At 50.5% G+C, this 18,503-nt stretch overlaps 1 protein-coding gene across 2 annotated transcripts in view; it reads right to left on the bottom strand.

Moving 5' to 3' along the window:
- LOC132383993 (pecanex-like protein 3) overlaps positions 1 to 18,503 on the bottom strand; it is a 121,935-nt gene that overhangs the window by 52,189 nt on the left and 51,243 nt on the right. For both annotated transcript variants that reach the window (XM_059955241.1, XM_059955242.1), the window contains 7 exons: positions 16,642 to 16,674; positions 14,163 to 14,334; positions 10,077 to 10,187; positions 9,040 to 9,131; positions 8,047 to 8,156; positions 4,350 to 4,455; positions 383 to 475 (listed from right to left, as the gene is read on the bottom strand). In XM_059955241.1, coding sequence (XP_059811224.1) covers positions 383 to 475; positions 4,350 to 4,455; positions 8,047 to 8,156; positions 9,040 to 9,131; positions 10,077 to 10,187; positions 14,163 to 14,334; positions 16,642 to 16,674 — 717 coding nt within the window. The remainder of the gene's footprint in view (positions 1 to 382; positions 476 to 4,349; positions 4,456 to 8,046; positions 8,157 to 9,039; positions 9,132 to 10,076; positions 10,188 to 14,162; positions 14,335 to 16,641; positions 16,675 to 18,503) is intronic.

Genomic DNA, 18,503 nt, shown 5'->3' with positions numbered 1-18,503 from the left:
CACTGTGTAACACCGGGGTACGGTACCGGTGGGGACGGGTCTGTCACTGTGTAACACCGGGGTACGGTACCGGTGGGGACGGGTCCGCCACTGTGTGACACCGGGGTACAGTACCAGTGGGGACGGGTCTGTCACTGTGTGACACCGGGGTACGGTACCGGTGGGGACGGGTCTGTCACTGTGTGACACCGGGGTACGGTACTGGCAGGGACGGGTCTGTCACTGTGTGACACCGGGGTACGGTACCGGTGGGGACGGGTCCGTCACTGTGTAACACCGGGGTACGGTACCGGTGGGGATGGGTCTGTCACTGTTTAATACTGGCACACAGAACTTTGTGCTCTCTCTCTCTGCACAGTAAGCAAAATTTCCAAACTCTTACCTGAAGTGCAATAAACACAGTGCTCGCACTGATGGCAAAGGTAATGATGGCAATCACTGGGCACACGACCAGGTCCGAGTGGAGCATCTCCCGCTAGACACGAGGAAGGAAAGGGATAACCAATTACAGAGAGCTGGGCTGGGCACATGGTACACGCTGCTGTTCCAACTGGAAACCACTCGGATTGGGCAGGAGAAAGACAGAGATCAGAGTCTGGTTTGGGTGGGGCAGGAGGACGGGAGAGGTCCCAAACCGTCCTTCCAGGTGAGGCAGCACTTCACCTGTCAATCTGCTGGGGTCTGGTGCTGCTGATGCGGCCTCCTCTGCTTTGTCGAGACCCTCCGCATCATCCGCCTGAAGAGGAACTTCCTGGTGACCAAACGTTTCAATTCCAATTCCCATTCCGAAGTTGATACGTGGCTTCCTCATGCCATGATGAGGGCAACTTCAACACCTTGTATTCCGTCTGGGCAGCCTCCAACTGATTGTATATCTACATTGATTTCTTTCTTCCTCCCTCCCCTTTTCTTCTATCCTCGATGTGGCCTCCTCCCTCTTCTCTCCCGCCCATCACCACTCCCTGGGTCACTCCTTCCCTTTCTCCTATGGTCCACTCTCCTCCCCCATCAGATTCCTTCCTCTGCAGCCCTTTGCTTTTCCTACCCACCTGGCTTCTCCCTCTAGCTATCCTTCCCAGCCCTCTCACCTTTTTATACTCGGGTCATCCCCCTTCCTTTCCCGTCCTGAAGGAGGGTCTCGGCCTGAAAAGGTCAAAGGTTTATACATCTCCATAGACGCTGCCCGACCTGCTGAGTTCCTCCAGCGTTTTGTGTGTGTGTTGCTTAGCTGCCGTTAGTTCTGCTGAAAACCGTGGGCATCCTGTGTCGGTGCCAGAATGTGTGATATTTGCGGGATGCCTCCAGCACAGTCTGCTAACTGTTAACGCAAATCACTGTGTTTTTTGATGCAAGAGTGGTACAGTCCATCGCGGGCAAAGCCCTACCCACCATCGAGCACACCTACGCTCGGCATCATCTGCAGGAAAGCAGTGTCCCTCATCAGAGATCCCCACCACCCAGGTCACGCTCTCTTCTCACTGCTGCCATCAGGAGCCTCAGGACCCACACCACCAGGTTCAGGAACAGTTATTACCCCTTAACCACCAGGCTCCTGAACAAAAGCAGATAACTGCACTGAACTGTTCCCACAACCTATAGACTCACTTTCAAGGACTCTTCATCTCATGTTCTCGATATTTATTTATTATCATTTTTTTTTTGGGCTTGCACAGTTTGTGTCAAATGCTGTAGTTGGTGCAGTCTTCCATTGATTGTTATGGCTATTATTCTATAGATTTATTGATTATGCCCACTGGAAAACGAATCTCAGGGTTGTACATGGTGACAAACGTACTTTGAGAATAAACTTACTTTGGACTGTGGTAAAGAAATGAATCTGAGCGAACTGATGGCCCAGGTTTACTTCTGTAAGCATGAGACAGTGCCGTGTTTGGCCTGGGGTTACGGGGAAGGGGTGAGAAACTGTGGACTAGAAATCACGGGCAGAAAGCACAGAGAGGGTGGTCGGTGGTGGTGCTGGGTAAACGTGACACAATTGGATAAACTACTCAATAATCCCCAGCCACCCGACAGCAATTCAATCGCCCTCTCTAATCTATGGCCCCGACAACCCCCTCTCAAATAGTACCGGGCACCGGAAATCGATTCGATTGCGCCTTTCAAAATGCAACAGGATACAGGAGTGGCTCGATGGGCCCAATGGCCTTCTATGGAGCTGGGGGGGGGGAGAGGCGATCCGTGCTGATTTGATTTGACGCAGACAGTGCATTTCATTGTGTGTTTCGACCTACGTGTGACAAATAAAGCTAATCTTTTCACCTCTTTGATTCACCCTGGCAACCAGCTCTCCAGTACATCGTCCTGACCCCAGTGAATCTACTCGTCCCAAGCACCCAGCCTCAGCCCAGAACTAATCGCTACCTCACGCCAGCCCCGCAGAGAACTGCCCAGCCTTCTCTGGATGCCATACGATTCATTTGGCCCATTAATTCTGCTCCTACTCGTAACCTTTGATGCCCTTACTTATCAACCTCCACTTCAAATATCCCTAATGACTGGGCCTCCCCAACCTTCTGTGGCAATTAATTCCACCGGTTCACCGTCCACTGGCTAAATTCCTCGTCTCTGTTCTAAGGGGACGTCTGTCTATTCCAAGACTGTGCCCTCTGGGCCTAGACGCCCCCACTATATGAAACATCCTTCCATATCTACTCAATCTAGACCAGTGGTTCCCAACCCTTTTTACAATAAGATCGTTAAATTAAGGAATGAATGGACCCCTGGTTGGGAGCCACTGATCGAGCTTAAGAAATTCCTCCTCATCTCTGTTCTCAAGGGACGCCCTTCTATTTTGAGGCTGCGCTTTCTGGCCCTAGACCGCTCCAGTCTCCAAATCCACTCTACCTCGCCCTTTCAACACGTGGTAGGTTTCAATGAGTCCCCCCCCATTCTTGGGATCATCCTCACGGATCTCTTCTGGGCCCTCTCCAATGCCAGCTCGTTTCTCCACCCCACCCCCCCCCCCCCCCCCAATTAAGGGACTCAAAACCGCTCACGATACACACATGGGTCCGGTGATCAAGATTGTTCTCGGCAAGCAAATGAGTGGCTTGCCATTGCCATCTTTTGGGCAGTGTGGCTTTACAAGACGGGTGACCCGCCCCCCCCCCCCCCCCAGTCTATCCAGAGAGGCGTGCCTGTCACGGCTCAGCACTGCCCCCACCTGGTCGGAGGGCACACCACCTGCCAGTCACGACTCAGCACTGCCCTCACCTGGTCGGAGGGCACACCACCTGCCAGTCATGGCTCAGCACTGCCCTCACCTGGTCGGAGGGCACACCACCTGCCAGTCACGGCTCAGCACTGCCCTCACCTGGTTGGAGGTCAACATTTCACCCCTCCCAACTACTCAATGCACACTTAACCACTGGCCACCTTAAGTGGATTAACCCATCTAGCACCAAGCCATTGGCCCCCTGGTGAATCACCAGTGGACCTCCAGCCCCCTGACCTATAAAGGGCGCTACAAGTCCTTGGCTCGCTCTCTTTTTGCCATCCTCGAGGGACCACCCTGCCTCACTCCAGGCTGAACACTGCAGAACAGCGTTGGAGACACGTGGTGAGCCGTGCACTGAACAGGGTCGTGGGGGTGTTTATTGTTGTCCCTGTAGCAGAGAGCCATGCCTGCCCATAGTCAGGGGTAGCGGGTATCATAGCTATTTTTCCCTTGCTTGTATGTGTACCTGTACTCTGTCCCCACACCGTTTTCCCGTGTATTGAACGGCTGACCCGACTTTTCCCATGCTCGTCTATTCTAAGCGCGTTTGTGCAAATATTGTAGCAGCTTGCGTTGTTCCCAAGCTCTTCTCCCCTTGTAAATAAACTCCTCATTATTAAAACTGTGTGTTCAGAGCCCTTGCCTTTGAGACCCAAAGAATCTGCCCCATTTCCATCACAACACCCAGCCATTATCAATATTCAGCCTGGTGTCGGTGGACGCATAACCAAGACTTGTGATCTACACCGGCTGCTCATATGACCATCCACCACCTGCTCCCATGGCTCCACATGACCCGGATCGAGGGGCCAAGCAGGTGCTACACCTTGCCTAAGGGTGACCTGCAGGTTAGTGGAGGGAAGGAGTGCCTCACACCTCCTTTGGTAGGGGCGCATCTCTAGCCCGTCACCCATTTTATATCGTAGTCCTCTCAAATGAATGCTACACCATGCACATAGGCAGTTACGACACGGCCTGGGGTGGTGGGATTGGACGAGTGGCTTGAATGAGTTTGGCAAAGGTCAGGGGAGTCCCCCGGATGAATGAGCACGCAGGACGGGAGATCCGCCAAGAGAAGCTGCTTAAGAGACCGGAGCCTCTGAGGACTTACCACCGAGCTCCTGAGCTTAGCCGGGAGCGGGTCCTGGATTTCTAGCAGCGGGTCCTCAGGGTTTCGATTGTCCAGCTGAGGGAAGAACTTGGACCGGATCAGGGACCTAAATTTCAGGAGAGGTGGAGGGAGAAGCAGCGGGTCAATATCCACTCGGTACGATGGTATGATGGACTGTGAAAACTGTGTGATGGTTTCTTTTGAACTTATAGTCTTCTAACATCTTTGGACTATTTTTACTGTGCCCATGGTCTGTTTTTTAATCAATTATGCTATTGTTTGCACTGTTGTAACTATGTGGTTTGGTGCAGGTCTTGTAGCTTTAGTTTTTGGTCTTGTTTTGTCTGGTGCATTTGGAGCTCCTTTCTGGGGAACGCGCTAAGACGGTAGCGCAAAATTAATACGCAGCAGCCTCTCCGGACTCTGGATTGGGGATTGCCAAACGTTATGTGGATTTTCTGGTGTAGTCTGTTTTGTCATTTGCTTTTGTGATATCATTCTGGAGGAACGTTGTCTCATTTTTTAACTGCATCGCACTTGTGGTTTCTAAATGACAATAAACTGAATCTGAATGGCTCTGCCCTTCACCCCTGTCCATAGCCTCGACCACGGTCACCCAGCGTTGGCTGTCGTCTCTCCTTCGCCAGAGCTCCTGCGTGGACAACTGCATCCAAATCAACTGGAGCTCAGCCTCTGAGGAGCTCAGCAGGCCGGGCAACTTCTGCGGAAAGGAATGAAGAACTGACGTTCCCGGCCAAATCGACTCGTGTTCTGATGAGGGGCCTCAGCCCAAGGTGTCGACTTCATTCCTTTTCATAGAACTGCCTGACCTGCCGAATTCCTCTAGAGTTTTGTGTCTGTTCCTCTGGAATTTCCAACATCTCCAGAATCTCTCGTGTTTAGGGCACAACCTCAGATTCTTTCGATGCTGCCCACCATAACCCTGTAGCCCTCTAGAGTCACAGAGCACCTCAGCACAGAAACAGGCCTATCGGACCTGTTTTGAAATATTATTCTGTCTAGTCCCATTAACCTGCCCTTCGTGTTCTTATCCAAAGTTCTCTGGCAGCTCATTCTATACTCTCACCACTGAGTGAAGAAGTCCCTCGTCAAGTTTCCCTTAAATATTTCACCTTTCACTCTTAACCCACCACCTCTCATTCTCATCTCAGCCAACCTCAACCCTGCTTGCATGATCCTGTCTACAACCCTCATTATTTTGTACCCCTCTATCAAATCTTCCCTCGTTCTCCTAAGCTCCAGGGAATCAAATCCTAACCTTGTCCTTTAACTCAGATCCTCAAGCTCTGTCAACATTCTTGTAAATTTTCTCTGTACTCATTCAATCCATTGATGTCTTTCCCGTACATAGTGACCAGAATTGCTCGCAATATTCCAAATTGGGCCTCACCAACGTTGACGTAACACCCCAGCTCCTACACAACATTCAATTTGGGAAGCCAATGTGCCAAAACTTCTCTTTACGGCCCTATCTTCCAAGGAATTATGGATCTGAATTCTCAGGTTTCCCTGTCCTACCGCACTCCCCTTTTACATGAGGGAGTCACACTGGTACAGCAGCTTCGACAGTCTGACTTTCTGCAGAAACTTTCACAACCTCAATGTACCTCTGTGCTCCGCACACTGAAAATATTTCTGGTGTTTGAACACAGAGTACCAGTTTTATGATTATGATCAGATGGCTTTTCAAGGCTTTGGCGAAGGAATGGCGAGGCCTCCGCCAGTCAGAGTTGACCACGGATGTTGCATCCTGGCTGGGCAGGACGATATGGAGAGCAAACTGTTGCCCGTGTGGCGAGCTCCCTCTCTCTACGCATCCGGTGAACCCAAAGGAACGGCAGAGACCGACATGGTTTGGCTCCGGGAGTTGCCAGTCAGCGTTGAACTCAGCGTAGGACTGCCTCAGAGACCCCAGCTCCAGATTTTACCCTTGGGGTTTACTCCCGAGGCCTTTCCCACGAGTGGGTACAGCCACAAGGCAGCAGAGGTTTGAGATCAGAGTTTTCCTTCTCCCAGATGAGCTGCCTGACGAGCCCCATCTGCCTGAAGCGACTGATTTTAAGGCGCCAGTGCCCCTTCTTCTGTCGGTGGAAAAGGTTCCACCGGGATTCGTAGCTGAGCCACACGTGAAGGCCGGGAGCTGGACTGGGTTGTCAGAGGCTGTTTGAGACGCCGTTGGGAGCATTTAATAGGTAGTGGGAGCTTGTCCCCATTACCACCCCCGGCTATAACAACGTTAAGGATGGTATAAGTTGTATAACAACATCCCGGAAGAGCAGGCACTTTATTTCAACAGCAGTCCACAGTTGGGCGCGGCTTGCGACGTTGTACTGAATGTGGCCTTCAGGCGAGGGTGGGCCAATAAGACCCCCATTCTGCTGCTTCTCCCTGTGGCCGTTGATGCCTTTGCTAGCCAAGGGCCTGTCAACCTCTGCTTTAAATGTACCCAAAGACTTGGCCTGTCTTGCTACTGCCATCCAGTGCCAAGGTTCACCCCAAGGCTGGCACTTCAGGTTAAGCAGGACAGGGCCAGCGAAAGGCCATCGGATAAAATTTTAAAAACATTTATAATTCTCTATAATTGTGAAATGTTGCAGTTTGCACCAACACATCACAGCAAATCCCTAATACATGTAAAGGTGGCCTCTTTATTAGATACCCCTCTATGCTTTGCTCACCGGGCAGACGGGGTTGGCAGCTCACCTAGGAGAAGGAAGACTCCGATCTCAAACCTCAGCTGGTTTGCGGCCGTACCCACTCACGGGGGAGGGTCCGGGAGTGAACCCTGAGGAATAATCCGGAGCTGGAGTCCCTAAGGCAGTCCTCCGCTGACAGTCCGCTCCTGCTACGCCGCCGGGGCCAGACCGTGCCAGTCTCCGCCATTCCTTTGGACTCATCGGCCGCCCGGGCAAAAGCTTGTTCTCCGTATCGCACTGCCCCGCCTTGTCATAGACACAGCGCCCACGGCCCAACCCAGTCAACTGGGGGCCTGCTCGGCAACGCAAACAAATGATCAGCCGATCAAGCGGCAGCAACTCAGCACATAAAAGCACGCAGATAAGGTCAAGGGGTTCAGTTGTTCAGGCCGTACATCAGAACGGGGGAGGAAATGCGATTTACGTGACCTTGACCGTGGAACGATTGTTGGTGCCAACAGGGTGGTTTGAGCGTCTCAGAACTGCTGAACCCCATGGATTCCTATGCACAACAGCAGGGATTCCTGACCTTGGACCAATACCATTGAGCAAGGGGCCCGTGGACCCCCAGCTGGGAGCCCCTGATTGAGAGTTTACACAGGAGGGTGTGGGAAACGTGGGTGAGAGAGGTCAGAGGAGAATGGCCGGACTGGTTCAAGCTGACAGGAAGGCGACAGCGATTGAAACAACCACACGTTACAACAGCGGTGCGCGGACAAGCATCTCTGAATGGACGGCGCGTCGAACTTTGAAGTGGACGGGCTGACAGTGGCAGAAGGCCATGAACATACACTCGGTGGCCACTTTGTTAGGTACAGGAAGTACCGAATAAAAAGCGGCCATTGGGTGTTTACAGTGAAGCTATCCCTGCATTTCTGAAAATCTTAAGCCTCCAACCTGTAAACCCAATCCCGCTGTGGCTTTTCCAAGGAAAGACTCCCCCCAACCGTCCAACGAGCTCAGCCCCAACATCTACTCACCAGAGGGTGGTGGGGTCACTGCTCTGTCGGCTGAGGTGGTACGATAGGGCGACCAGAAGACCGCAGAACACCGAGAACAGAACAGGCACGTGCTGGGGCTCCCAAGGAACCTGTGTACGGGGAGAGGCAATGGGGGGGGGAGCGTGGGAGAGGAAGACAGGGCAGAAGATGGAGAGGGAGAGGGAGGATTGAGGGAAAGGGAGGAGCAAGAGGGTAGAGAAAGGGAGGTGATAAAGGGTGTAAGGAGAGTGGGGTAGAAAATGGCAGGGGAGACAGGAAGAAATGGGATAGAAAAATGAAGAGGGGACAAAGGGTGCAAGAGGGAGAGAGAGAGTGATGGGTTAGAAAAAGGGAGATGAAATGGGGGAAAGGGATATGGGGTAGGAAATGGAAGAGGAGACAAGGGGGCAGGTGGGAGAGAGATGGGGAAGGAAAAGGGAAAGGGAATGGGGGGACAAGAGGGAGAGAGATGGGAAGGAAAAGGGAAAGAGAATGGGGGGACAAGAGGGAGAGAGATGGGGAAGGAAAAGGGAAAGGGAATGGGGGGACAAGAAGGAGAGAGATGGGATAGGAAAAGGGAAAGGGAATGGGGGGACAAGAGGGAGAGAGATGGGAAGGAAAAGGGAAAGAGAATGGGGGGGACAAGAGGGAGAGAGATGGGGAAGGAAAAAGGAACGGGGGGACAAGAGGGAGAGAGATGGGATAGGAAAAGGGAGAGGAGACAAGGAGGATAAGAGGGAAAGTGTAGAGAAAAGATGACGACAGAGGGAGGATAGACAGAGGGGGGGGGAAGAGAAATCACAATGATAAAAGGTGGCCTCTCTGCCAGTTCAGCTGCCCCAATCAGTGCCAAAGACAGCGATCCAACGAATCCCACTCCACGTTCCCTCTCAACATAGCATATCCATTCACTCTCCTTCCCTCCACCATCATCTTCTCAGTCACTCCTTCAGCCTCTTCCCCGCCCCCAAACCCCATCCCCCCCTTCCCTACCTTCACAGCACCAAAACAGAATCCGTAGAGAAGAGCGGCCACCATAACACTGCGCACAAAGCTGTAGAGGGCTGACACGGGGCTGGTTGTGGCTGCAAAGAGGATGGGGCACAGTCAGCACTGCTGCAGTAAACAGCTTTCAAACCCACCGGCCTCTGTGTCTGACCTGCCAGGCAAAGTGGATCCCCGTCTCACTAGGGGAACGGACATCTCTCTCTACGGGGAACAATTCCAAGAATGGCGCGGCTCCCTTCAGGTGGGTAGGGCCCCCAGAGTCACAACAGATAACCGATCCGGCATGGCGGTTAGCAGATGGAGTGGAGCTGCTACAGTGGTGGATGGCAGAGCAGGTTTGCGGGAATGTGTGAGAGGAGCCCCTGAGGGCCCCGGCCCGTACTGGCTGCAGTTTAGAAGAATAGGGGAGGAGATCATCTCATTGAAACTTATCGTTTGCTGAAAGGCCGAGATAGAGTGGTTGTGGAGAAGATGTTTCCTACAGCGGGCGAGTCTAGGACCAGGGGACACAGCCTCAGAATAGAGGGACGGCCCTTTTAAACCAAGATGAGGAGGAATTTCTATAGCCAGAGGGAGGTGAATCTGTGGAATTCATCGCCACAGACGGCTGTGCAGCCCGGTCATTGGGTACATTTGAGGCGGACGGTGAGAGGTTCTTGATTAATCAGGGCGCCAAAGGTTACGGGGAGAAGAGAGGAGAAGGGGGTTGAGCGAGATAATAAATCAGCCCAACTCTGCTCTATGCTAGATGGTCAAGCGATAGAACAGTGGAGCAGACTCAATGGGCTGAATTTCGGAATTCCACTCCTACGTCTTGTCGTCTTAGGGGTCAAGTGGGCCCCCCAGAGGAGTGGACTAACTTGTCGTACAATGCTTCCCCTTCCCAGTGCCGCCTGCTTCCTTGCGGAGGTTTTGCGTCGGGCGGGGGGTGGTGGGGGGGAGGAAGAGGGGCGGAACCAACGTCAAAGGACATTAAATCACCCGGGTGCGTGTGACTCCGACCGGCGAGCGTCTCGACCTACCGGTGCCCCCGAAGGCGTGCATGTCCAGCTGCTCCAGCAAGTACATGAAGAAAGTGTTGGCTTGAGGCATGAGGCCGACGAGGAAAATGACTGGGAAGCACAGCGTGAAGACTGTAAGGGAAACGACACAGGTCTTAACCACCAGCAGACACACAGTTAAAACTACTACAGAAAGCCCACACCCGGAAAGCAAAGCAAAAAGAAACCTGCGAGTATCTGGGGAAAGAAACGCGATCCAGAGGTCAAACCACACACACAAAATGCTGGTGGAACACAGCAGGCCAGGCAGCATCTACAGGGAGAAGCACTGTCGACGTTTCGGGCCGAGACCCTTCGTCAGGACGATCCAGAGGTCATAGGTTAAGGGGTGAAGGGTGAAAAGTTTCAGGGGAACACTAGGGGCAGCTTCTCTACTCAGAGGGTGCTGAGAGTGTGGAACGAGCTGCCAGCACAAGTGGTACACGCGAGCTCGGTTTCAACGTTGGAAAGAAGTTTGGATAGGTACATGGACATTGGCCGGTGCAGGTCGATGGGACGAGGCAGTTTAAATGGTTTTGACATGGACCAGATGGGACAAAGGGCCTGATTTTGTGCTGCACGTTTCTATGACTCTCAACATCCCAGGTCCAAGTTCTTCGACCTAAAACGTTAACTCTGCTCTTGAGCCACAGATATTTATAAGACTACTGAATGATAAGATGGATCCTTGACCTCACAATCTCCCTTCCACTTTATTGTGAGCCTGCACTGCACTTTCTCTATAACACTTCATTCCGCCTTTCCCTTTATTTTTTTGCCTGCAAGAAAACGAATCTCAGGCTAGAATATACAGACTTTGAAAATAACTCGTGCCAGCTCAATGCACTGATGTGATGAAAGCATCTGGAATGGGGAGAATGCAAAATCCAGTTTTCCCATCATACCCCAGTACAAAGTCAGATCTAGTATCACCGGCATGCGTCGTGAAATTTGTTAACTTAGCAGCAGCAGTTCAATGCAATACATGATAACACAGAAAGAAAATATAAATAAATGAATTACAGGAAGTCCATCTATTAAATTGTTAAATTAAAAAATTGTGCAAAGACAGATATAATACAAAAGAGTAGCGGAATAGTATTCATGGGTTCAACGTCCATTCAGAAATCGGATGGCAGAGGGGAAGAAACTGTTCCTGAATCATTGAGTGTGTGCCCTCAGGCTCCTGTACCTCCTTCCTGAGGGTAACAATGAGAAGTGGGCATGTCCTGTGTGGTGGGGGTCCTTAATGATGGACGCTGCCTTTCTGAGGCACCGCACCTTGGCGATGACTTGGACACTACGTGAGCTGACTAATTTTACGACTTTCTGAAGCTTATTTCAATCTTGTGCAGTAGCCCCCTCCTTCCCCATACCAAACGGTGATGCAGCCAGTCAGAATGCTCTCCACGGTGCATTCGTACAAGTTTTTTGAGTGTTTTAGGTGACAAACCAAATGTCAAACTCCTATTGAAATGTAACTGCATTCCTGCCTTCTTTATAGCTGCACCGCTATGTTGGGACCAGGTTCCATCCTCAGAGATATTGACACCCAGAAACTTGAAACTGCTCACTCTCTCCACTTCAGATCCCTCTATGAAGACTGGTCTGTGCTCCCTCGTCTTACCCTCTCTGAAGTCCACAACCAGTTTTTTGGTCTTACTGACATTGAATGCAAGGTTGTCAAGGTTATATGACAACGATAAAAGAAATTAGTCATGTCTATATTAGGACTTTTTCACTCTACCTCAGTACACATTACAATAATAAACCAATTTACTAGACACTGCCTTGGCCTGTTGAGTGTTTGTTTTTAAGGCAACACATGCAAAATACTGGAGGAACTCAGCAGGTCAGGCAGCATCGATGGAAAAGAGTGAACAGTCACCATTTCGGGCCGAAACTCGTCATCAGGACTGGAAAGGAAGAGAGGAAATTAGAGTAAAAAGTTGAGGGGAGGGAGAGCAAGAAGTACAAGGTGGTAAGTGAAAGGTGAAACTGGGCGAGGGGGAGGAAGTGAAGTGAAAAGCTGGAAGTTGATTGGTGAAGGGACAAAGGGCTGAAGAAGGAATATAAGGTGTTGCTCCTTCAACCTGAGTGTGGCCTCATCGCGATAGTAGACGTGTTGGAATGGGAATGGGAAGTAGAATTGAATGGGTGGCTACCGTAAGATCCCACTTTTTCAGGCGGGCAGAGTGTAGATGCTAAATGGAGGGAATAAATCGGCCAGCAGAAAGAATGCAGGTCTCAGGTTGAGCGAGCTAAGACTTCCCTCTTCGGAGCGAAGGGTGATGAGAGGTGACTGGATAGAGGCATAACAAGACGATCGGAGGCATTAGATCAAGTGGACGGCGAGAGCTAGTGGCAGGAGTGACTCCCTCACGAGTGGAAGAGGGCCTGTCTGAGATACCAAAGGATCGTAGTTTGTTTTGATAAGACTCTAGATCATGGTTCCTTTGGGGCTTTGCAATTGTTTGCGTGGTGGGTGGAAGGTGGGGGGGGGGGAAGAAGAGGGTTGATGCTTTCGCTGCCGCTTATGCTTGGGGAGGGGGAGGTTTCAGGGTTCCAACGTTTCAGTCGTTCATTCTTTGGGGTTCCACCCCACCCCACCGTTTTGAGGATGTCTGTGAAGAGCAAGAACTTCAGGATGTAAACTAAATAGATCCTCTAAATCTATGGTTCAGTGGTTCAATTTAACATCAAAGTAAATGGAGGAAAGCACTGGAGGTGGGGACATCAAAGGTGAGCGCCCCCCCCCCACACAGTGCAGTGGAAGCATGAAATGCCCTGCCAAGGTTGGTGGTCAAAGCAGCTACATTAGGGGCATTTAGGAAACTTTTAGATAGGCAGGTGCACTATAGTGAAATGGAGGGCTCAGTAGGAGGGAAAGGTTGATTGATCTTGAGTCCTGACGAAGGGTCTCGGCCCGAAACGTTGACCGCTCGTTTCCACGGCTGCTGTCCAGCCTGCTGAGCTTCTCCAGCGTGTTGTACATGTTGACTGATCTTCGAGTAGATTAAAAAGTCAGCACAACACTGTGCCCTGTAGATGTACGAAGTAACCGGACCTTATACTGTCTGGAAACGTACAAGGGAGCTGGAAAAATTCAGCGGGTCAGGCGGGAAACAGCCAGACAACATTTCTGACTCCCAGGACTGACATAGAGTCTCGATCCATAATGTCAACTGCTCGTTTCCCTCCACTCAGTCAGTTTCTCTGCGCATGGGTTCAGGTAACAGCACGTCGCAGTCACTTGCGTAGTCACTGATCTGTGGGGGCAGTTGCATGGGGCAGAGGTAGAAATGGTGTGGGGAGTCTGCCTTTGCTGGTACCTATGCGCTGAAAGTGAGGAGAAGTGGTAGTGATTCCCACTGGAGCAGATGAGTTAAAGAGTCAAGATAAGTTGAGGTCAGATATGTCAAAACATAAACACAAAAGATTCTGCAGATGCTGGAAATCCAGACACACACAGACACACCTACCTGTAGGAACCCAGCAGGTCAGGCAGCGTCTATGGAGGGGGATAAACAGTTGATATTTCGGGCTGAGACCCTTCATGAGGACTAGCAGGGTCTCCTTGCAAAACATCAACTGCTTATTCCCCTCCATAGATGCTGCTTGACCTGCTGAGTTCCTCCAGCATTTCGTGTGGTGCAGTGAAATGTGTTATTTGCGTCAGTGACCGACGCAGTCCGAAGACTGTGCTGGGGGCAGGCTGCAGGTGTCTCGCAATTCCAGCATCGACCTGCTAACCCTGACCTGTGTGTCTTTGGAACGTGGGAGGAAACCAGAGCACCCGGAGGAAACCCACACAGTCGCTGAGAGAACACATAAACTCCTTACAGACAGCGACGGTAATTGAACCCATAGCACTGGCGCTGAAAAGCGTTATACTGACCACTGTGTCACCCTAGACGAGTACAAGAGAGAAAGGAATTTGGGGGAGGAGGTACAATGAAGAGGGAGATAGAGAGGGGTGTGAGGGAAAATACTGGCACACAGCGGAGGGCCGTGCAGACACGGTAAAGTTATGACTACAACGTTGCCTGCCCCGAGGCGTGAACTCACCGACCACCACGTCTCTGGCGCAAGCGAAGGACTGGGCTGAGAAGAGAGTGATCCCGTAGAGGCTGATGGGTTGGAGGTGGTTGCTCTGGCTGGCAAAGTCAAAGAGCCAGATCAGCATGCAGCACAGGCAGAAGTAGACCGGGCGGCTGTACGCGATGATCCAGTTGTGTCCCTGGGGAGGGGATGGAGGACAGATGAGTCACGCATGATCATCCCGGCTCACAAGACGACCCGGACAAACCCTGCCTCGTCACCCCAGCCCTCCCGTCCTCGCACCCCCACCACCCCCCAGCCAGATCGATCCAGGAACGATGCCTACGTCACACGGCCAGAGGGACTGGTGACCACAAGGACGCGGAAGGTCCCCCAAGACCCTGAGGGCTCACTCCACTCCGGGGACGTTCTTCAGTATAGCAATGAGTGAGTGAGGCACCGACTCAGGTGCCAGGTCCCTCAGAGGTGAACAGTATTGGATTGGATTGAGGTGCAGTATTACTTTTTGTGTAGTTTAACTTTCCTACCTAGGGCTTGGACAGGTGGAATGCAGTGTAGGGAAGAATATGGTCATACATTGTGGCAGAAGGAATAAAATTGTGGACTATTTTGTAACCGGGAAGCAAACTTGATATCAGAGGTGCAGAGGGACTCGTGCAGGATTCCCTAAAGTTTAACCTGCAGATTGATGATATGGTGAGGAAGGCAAATCCATTGTTAGCATTCATTCTGAGAGTACCAGAGCAAGGATGCATTGCCGAGGCTTTATCATGCCTACGCCTGGAGGGTTGTGAGCAGTGTTGGGCCCTTTATACAAGAAAGGATGCTCTGGCATTGGAGAAGGTCACGAAAATGATCCCAGCTATGAGAGGGTTCATGTGTGAGGAGCCTTTGATGACTCTGGTCTTGTACTCGCTGGAGTTTAGAAAAATGAAGAGGTGGTCTCATTGAAACCTACTGAATATTGAAAGGACGCGGTGTCTCCTGTGGTGGGGGAGTCTAGGACCAGAGGGCACTGCCTCAGAATAGCAGGACGTCCCTTAAGAACAGAGATGAGGAGGAATTTCTTTAGCTAGAGAGTGCTGAATCTGTGGACTTCATTACCACAGGCAGCGGTGGGGGCTTAGTCATTTGGCATACTTTGAACGTAGGTTGACAAGTTCTTAACTGGTAACGGCATCAAAGGTTATGGGGAGAAGGCAGAAGAATAGGTTTAAGAGGGCTAATAAAACAGCCATGATGGAATAGCAGAGGAGACTCAATGGCCTAATTCTGCTCCCATGTCTCATAGTGTACGCTTGCATTTTAATAAAACCACCTACGTAATGCAACCCATCAGTGAATTTTCCCAGTAGTTACAGAACAGTCGCTTCTATCTTTTTTCCAGAAGCTTCTCTCTCAGGCGTCGCACTGTTTGCATCTGGTTACTTTACGGGTCATTTTGCTCATCTCCAGTCTAAGTATGAGACCACCTAGACTTCCTTCGTTCCCTCAGCACCTCTTTCCTGCTTGGTTTCCGTTCTTGTCGTACTCAATAAAACAACAATAAGCAACAAGCTTTATGCCTCGTGCTCGACTTCTGAAGAACTTTTGGAACACAAAAGCAAAAATCCTTCGGACCCAGCACCTGTAAGCTCCCCTTGGCCACGAAAAACGTGGAGGTGTAGGCCCCAGGCAAAATATACTACTCTTCCCTTCTGTCACAGGAGGCTTATTCAGCATTATCTTATTAAAATACTACAGTATTCTACAATTCACAGTCTTTGCATTCCGTATCACAGTTGTTGGAAACCATGTTTTAGTTTAACACTTTATATAAGATTTGTACTTTTTAAAACAAACTCATGTATTTTTCACATCCACTGGCAAAAACCCTACAGCAGCTAAACTAACGGTTTGTCACATTTCTCATTTTTCATTGGTTAATTATTAGCACATGATGCAATTGTTTTAAATATGTAGCCCATTAACTATTTTTATCTAAGGAATTTCCTCATCTTAACTTTAAGAGTGATGGATTTTTCAGTGGTGCCATTTTATAGCATTCTTTGCCATTCATTAACCTCTTAGCATCGTTTCTTAGTTCTTTAATTTGTTTGTCCTCTAAAATAAACGATCGCTAGAATTGGGACCATTCGTTGTTCCTGACTCCACAAAGAATGCCAAGGATCAAAAAAAAAATTAACAGAGACTCAACACAGTCATCGCTATCCAGAGCACTCGAGCCCCGGCGGGGGTCACCAGTCCCAAAGAGACCCCCCCAGTGTACCCATGGGTACCGCATGCTCCTTCTCCAGTGACGCACAGGCACCAGAACCAGTATTATCTCCCTCCACTGGCGCCTAGTCAGTATCCCACGAGCGAGCGCACAACCTCGCTCTGCGCAGCGCAGTCCTTGCACAGAAGGGAGTCACTTCATCGATCGCAAGGTTGTGGAAGGCCGCGCGGACAGGACGCATTATATCGTGCGTCGGCAAGTACTCACGTGCATAGGGGATGCGGCATCGGGTTGAACGCTCTGCAAAACAAATACGCAGCACAATCAGTACAAGAGGCTCCCAACGGCCTCTCCTCTCCTCTCCTGTGCGATGGTCGTTAGGAGGGAGTGCAGTTAATTTATTCTATGTATAAGAGAGCGAAATCTAGATAGAGGCATAAGCAAAAGGACCAGCAGAAATAAAGTACACATTGCCTGGGGGATCCAAAATGCTCCACGGTTATCATCAGTCAGACGTACAACAGAATTGGAATGAAGCATCGAGGGAGAGTTACAATGCACGGCCCGGTACTCCGAGTGGGATGCAGGATTCAGAAGGGCGGGTGCAGGTTTCCCAAAGCTTGTGCATCACTCCGCAACGAGGAAGTAGGCAGGAAGATACTAGCACGGATACAGCAGTGAAAACAAGGAGGAAAAAAAAATCTGCAGACGCTGGAAATCCGAGCAACAGACACAAAATGCTGGAGGAACTCAGCAGGCCAGGCGCAGCTAGGGAAACAGTACAGAAACATCGGCTTTTACACTTTTCCATGGAATCTGAATGCCTGCTGAGTTCCTCCAGCACTGTGTGTTACAGATGAGGAGAATGGGAAAAGAAGTGGGAAGTGGAATACCGAGTCGGGAGGTGTATGGTTACGCACTTTGTTAGAAGAAATAAAAGCAAGACTATATTTTCTATATGGAAAGAAACTTCAAAAACCTAAAGGTGCAAAGGATTTGGGAGTCCTCATGGAGGATTCACTGAAGTTGACTCTGTGGTGAGGAGGGAAAAAGCGATGTTAGCATTCAGATCGAGAGGACTAGAATATAAAAGCAAGGGATGTAACGTTGAGGCTTTATAAGGCACTGGTGAGCAGTTTTGGGCCCCTTATCTTATTTGCTGACATTGGAGAGGATTCAGAGGAGGTTCACGAGAAAGATTCTGGGACTGAAAGGGTTACCACGTGTCGATTAACTAATGGCCTCAGGTCTGACCTAATTAGAATTCAGAAGAGTGAGAGGGGTGGATCTCACTGAAACATGTAAGATTATTAAGGGATTGGACACACTAGAGGCAGGAAACATGTTCCCAATGTTGGGGGAGTCCAGAACCAGAGGCCACAGTTTAAGAATAAGGGGTGGGCCATTTAGAACGGAGTTGAGGCAGAACTTTTTCACCCAGAGAGTTGTGGATCTGTGGAATGCTCTGCCTCAGAAGGCAGTGGAGGCCAATTCTCTGGATGCTTTCAAGAAAGTTAGATGGAGCTCTTAAAGACAGCAGAGTCAAGGGATACGGGGAGAAGGCAAGAACGGGGTACTGATTGTGGATGATCAGCCATGATCACAGCGAATGGCGGTGCTGGCTCGAAGGGCCGAATGGCCTACTCCTGCACCTATTGTCTATTGAAGCCTATCGAATATTGAAAGGGCATGACAGTGTAGATTTGGAGAGGATGTTTCCTATAGTGGGGGAGTCTAGGACCAGAGGGCACAGTCTCAGAACAGAGGGGCGTCCATTTAGAATGGAGATGACGAGGAATTTCTTTAGCCAGAGGGTGGTGAATCTGTGGAATTTGTTGCCACAGGCAGCTGTGGGGGCCGAGTGAATGGGTACATTTAAGGCAGAGGTTGATAGGTTCTTGAACGGCCAGTGCATGAAGGGTTGCGGAGAGAAGGCAGGAGATTGAGGCTGAGAGGAAAATGGATCAGCTGTAACAAAACGGCCCAATTCTGCTCCTATATCTTATGGTCTTAATGTGTGCTGTGTGAGACTGTATGGTTGCACTCTGGCCTCAGAAGAATGAGGTTTCATTCAGCTGTGTTGATGTGTGGTTGAATGACAATTAAACTGGAACAAAATTCTAAACGGA

The sequence above is a fragment of the Hypanus sabinus genome, chromosome 31, assembly GCF_030144855.1.
Source record: "Hypanus sabinus isolate sHypSab1 chromosome 31, sHypSab1.hap1, whole genome shotgun sequence".
In the NCBI taxonomy this organism is placed as follows: Eukaryota; Metazoa; Chordata; class Chondrichthyes; order Myliobatiformes; family Dasyatidae; genus Hypanus; species Hypanus sabinus.
Note: the sequence above shows the minus strand (reverse complement) of the source record. Positions and strands in the feature narration are given on the sequence as shown.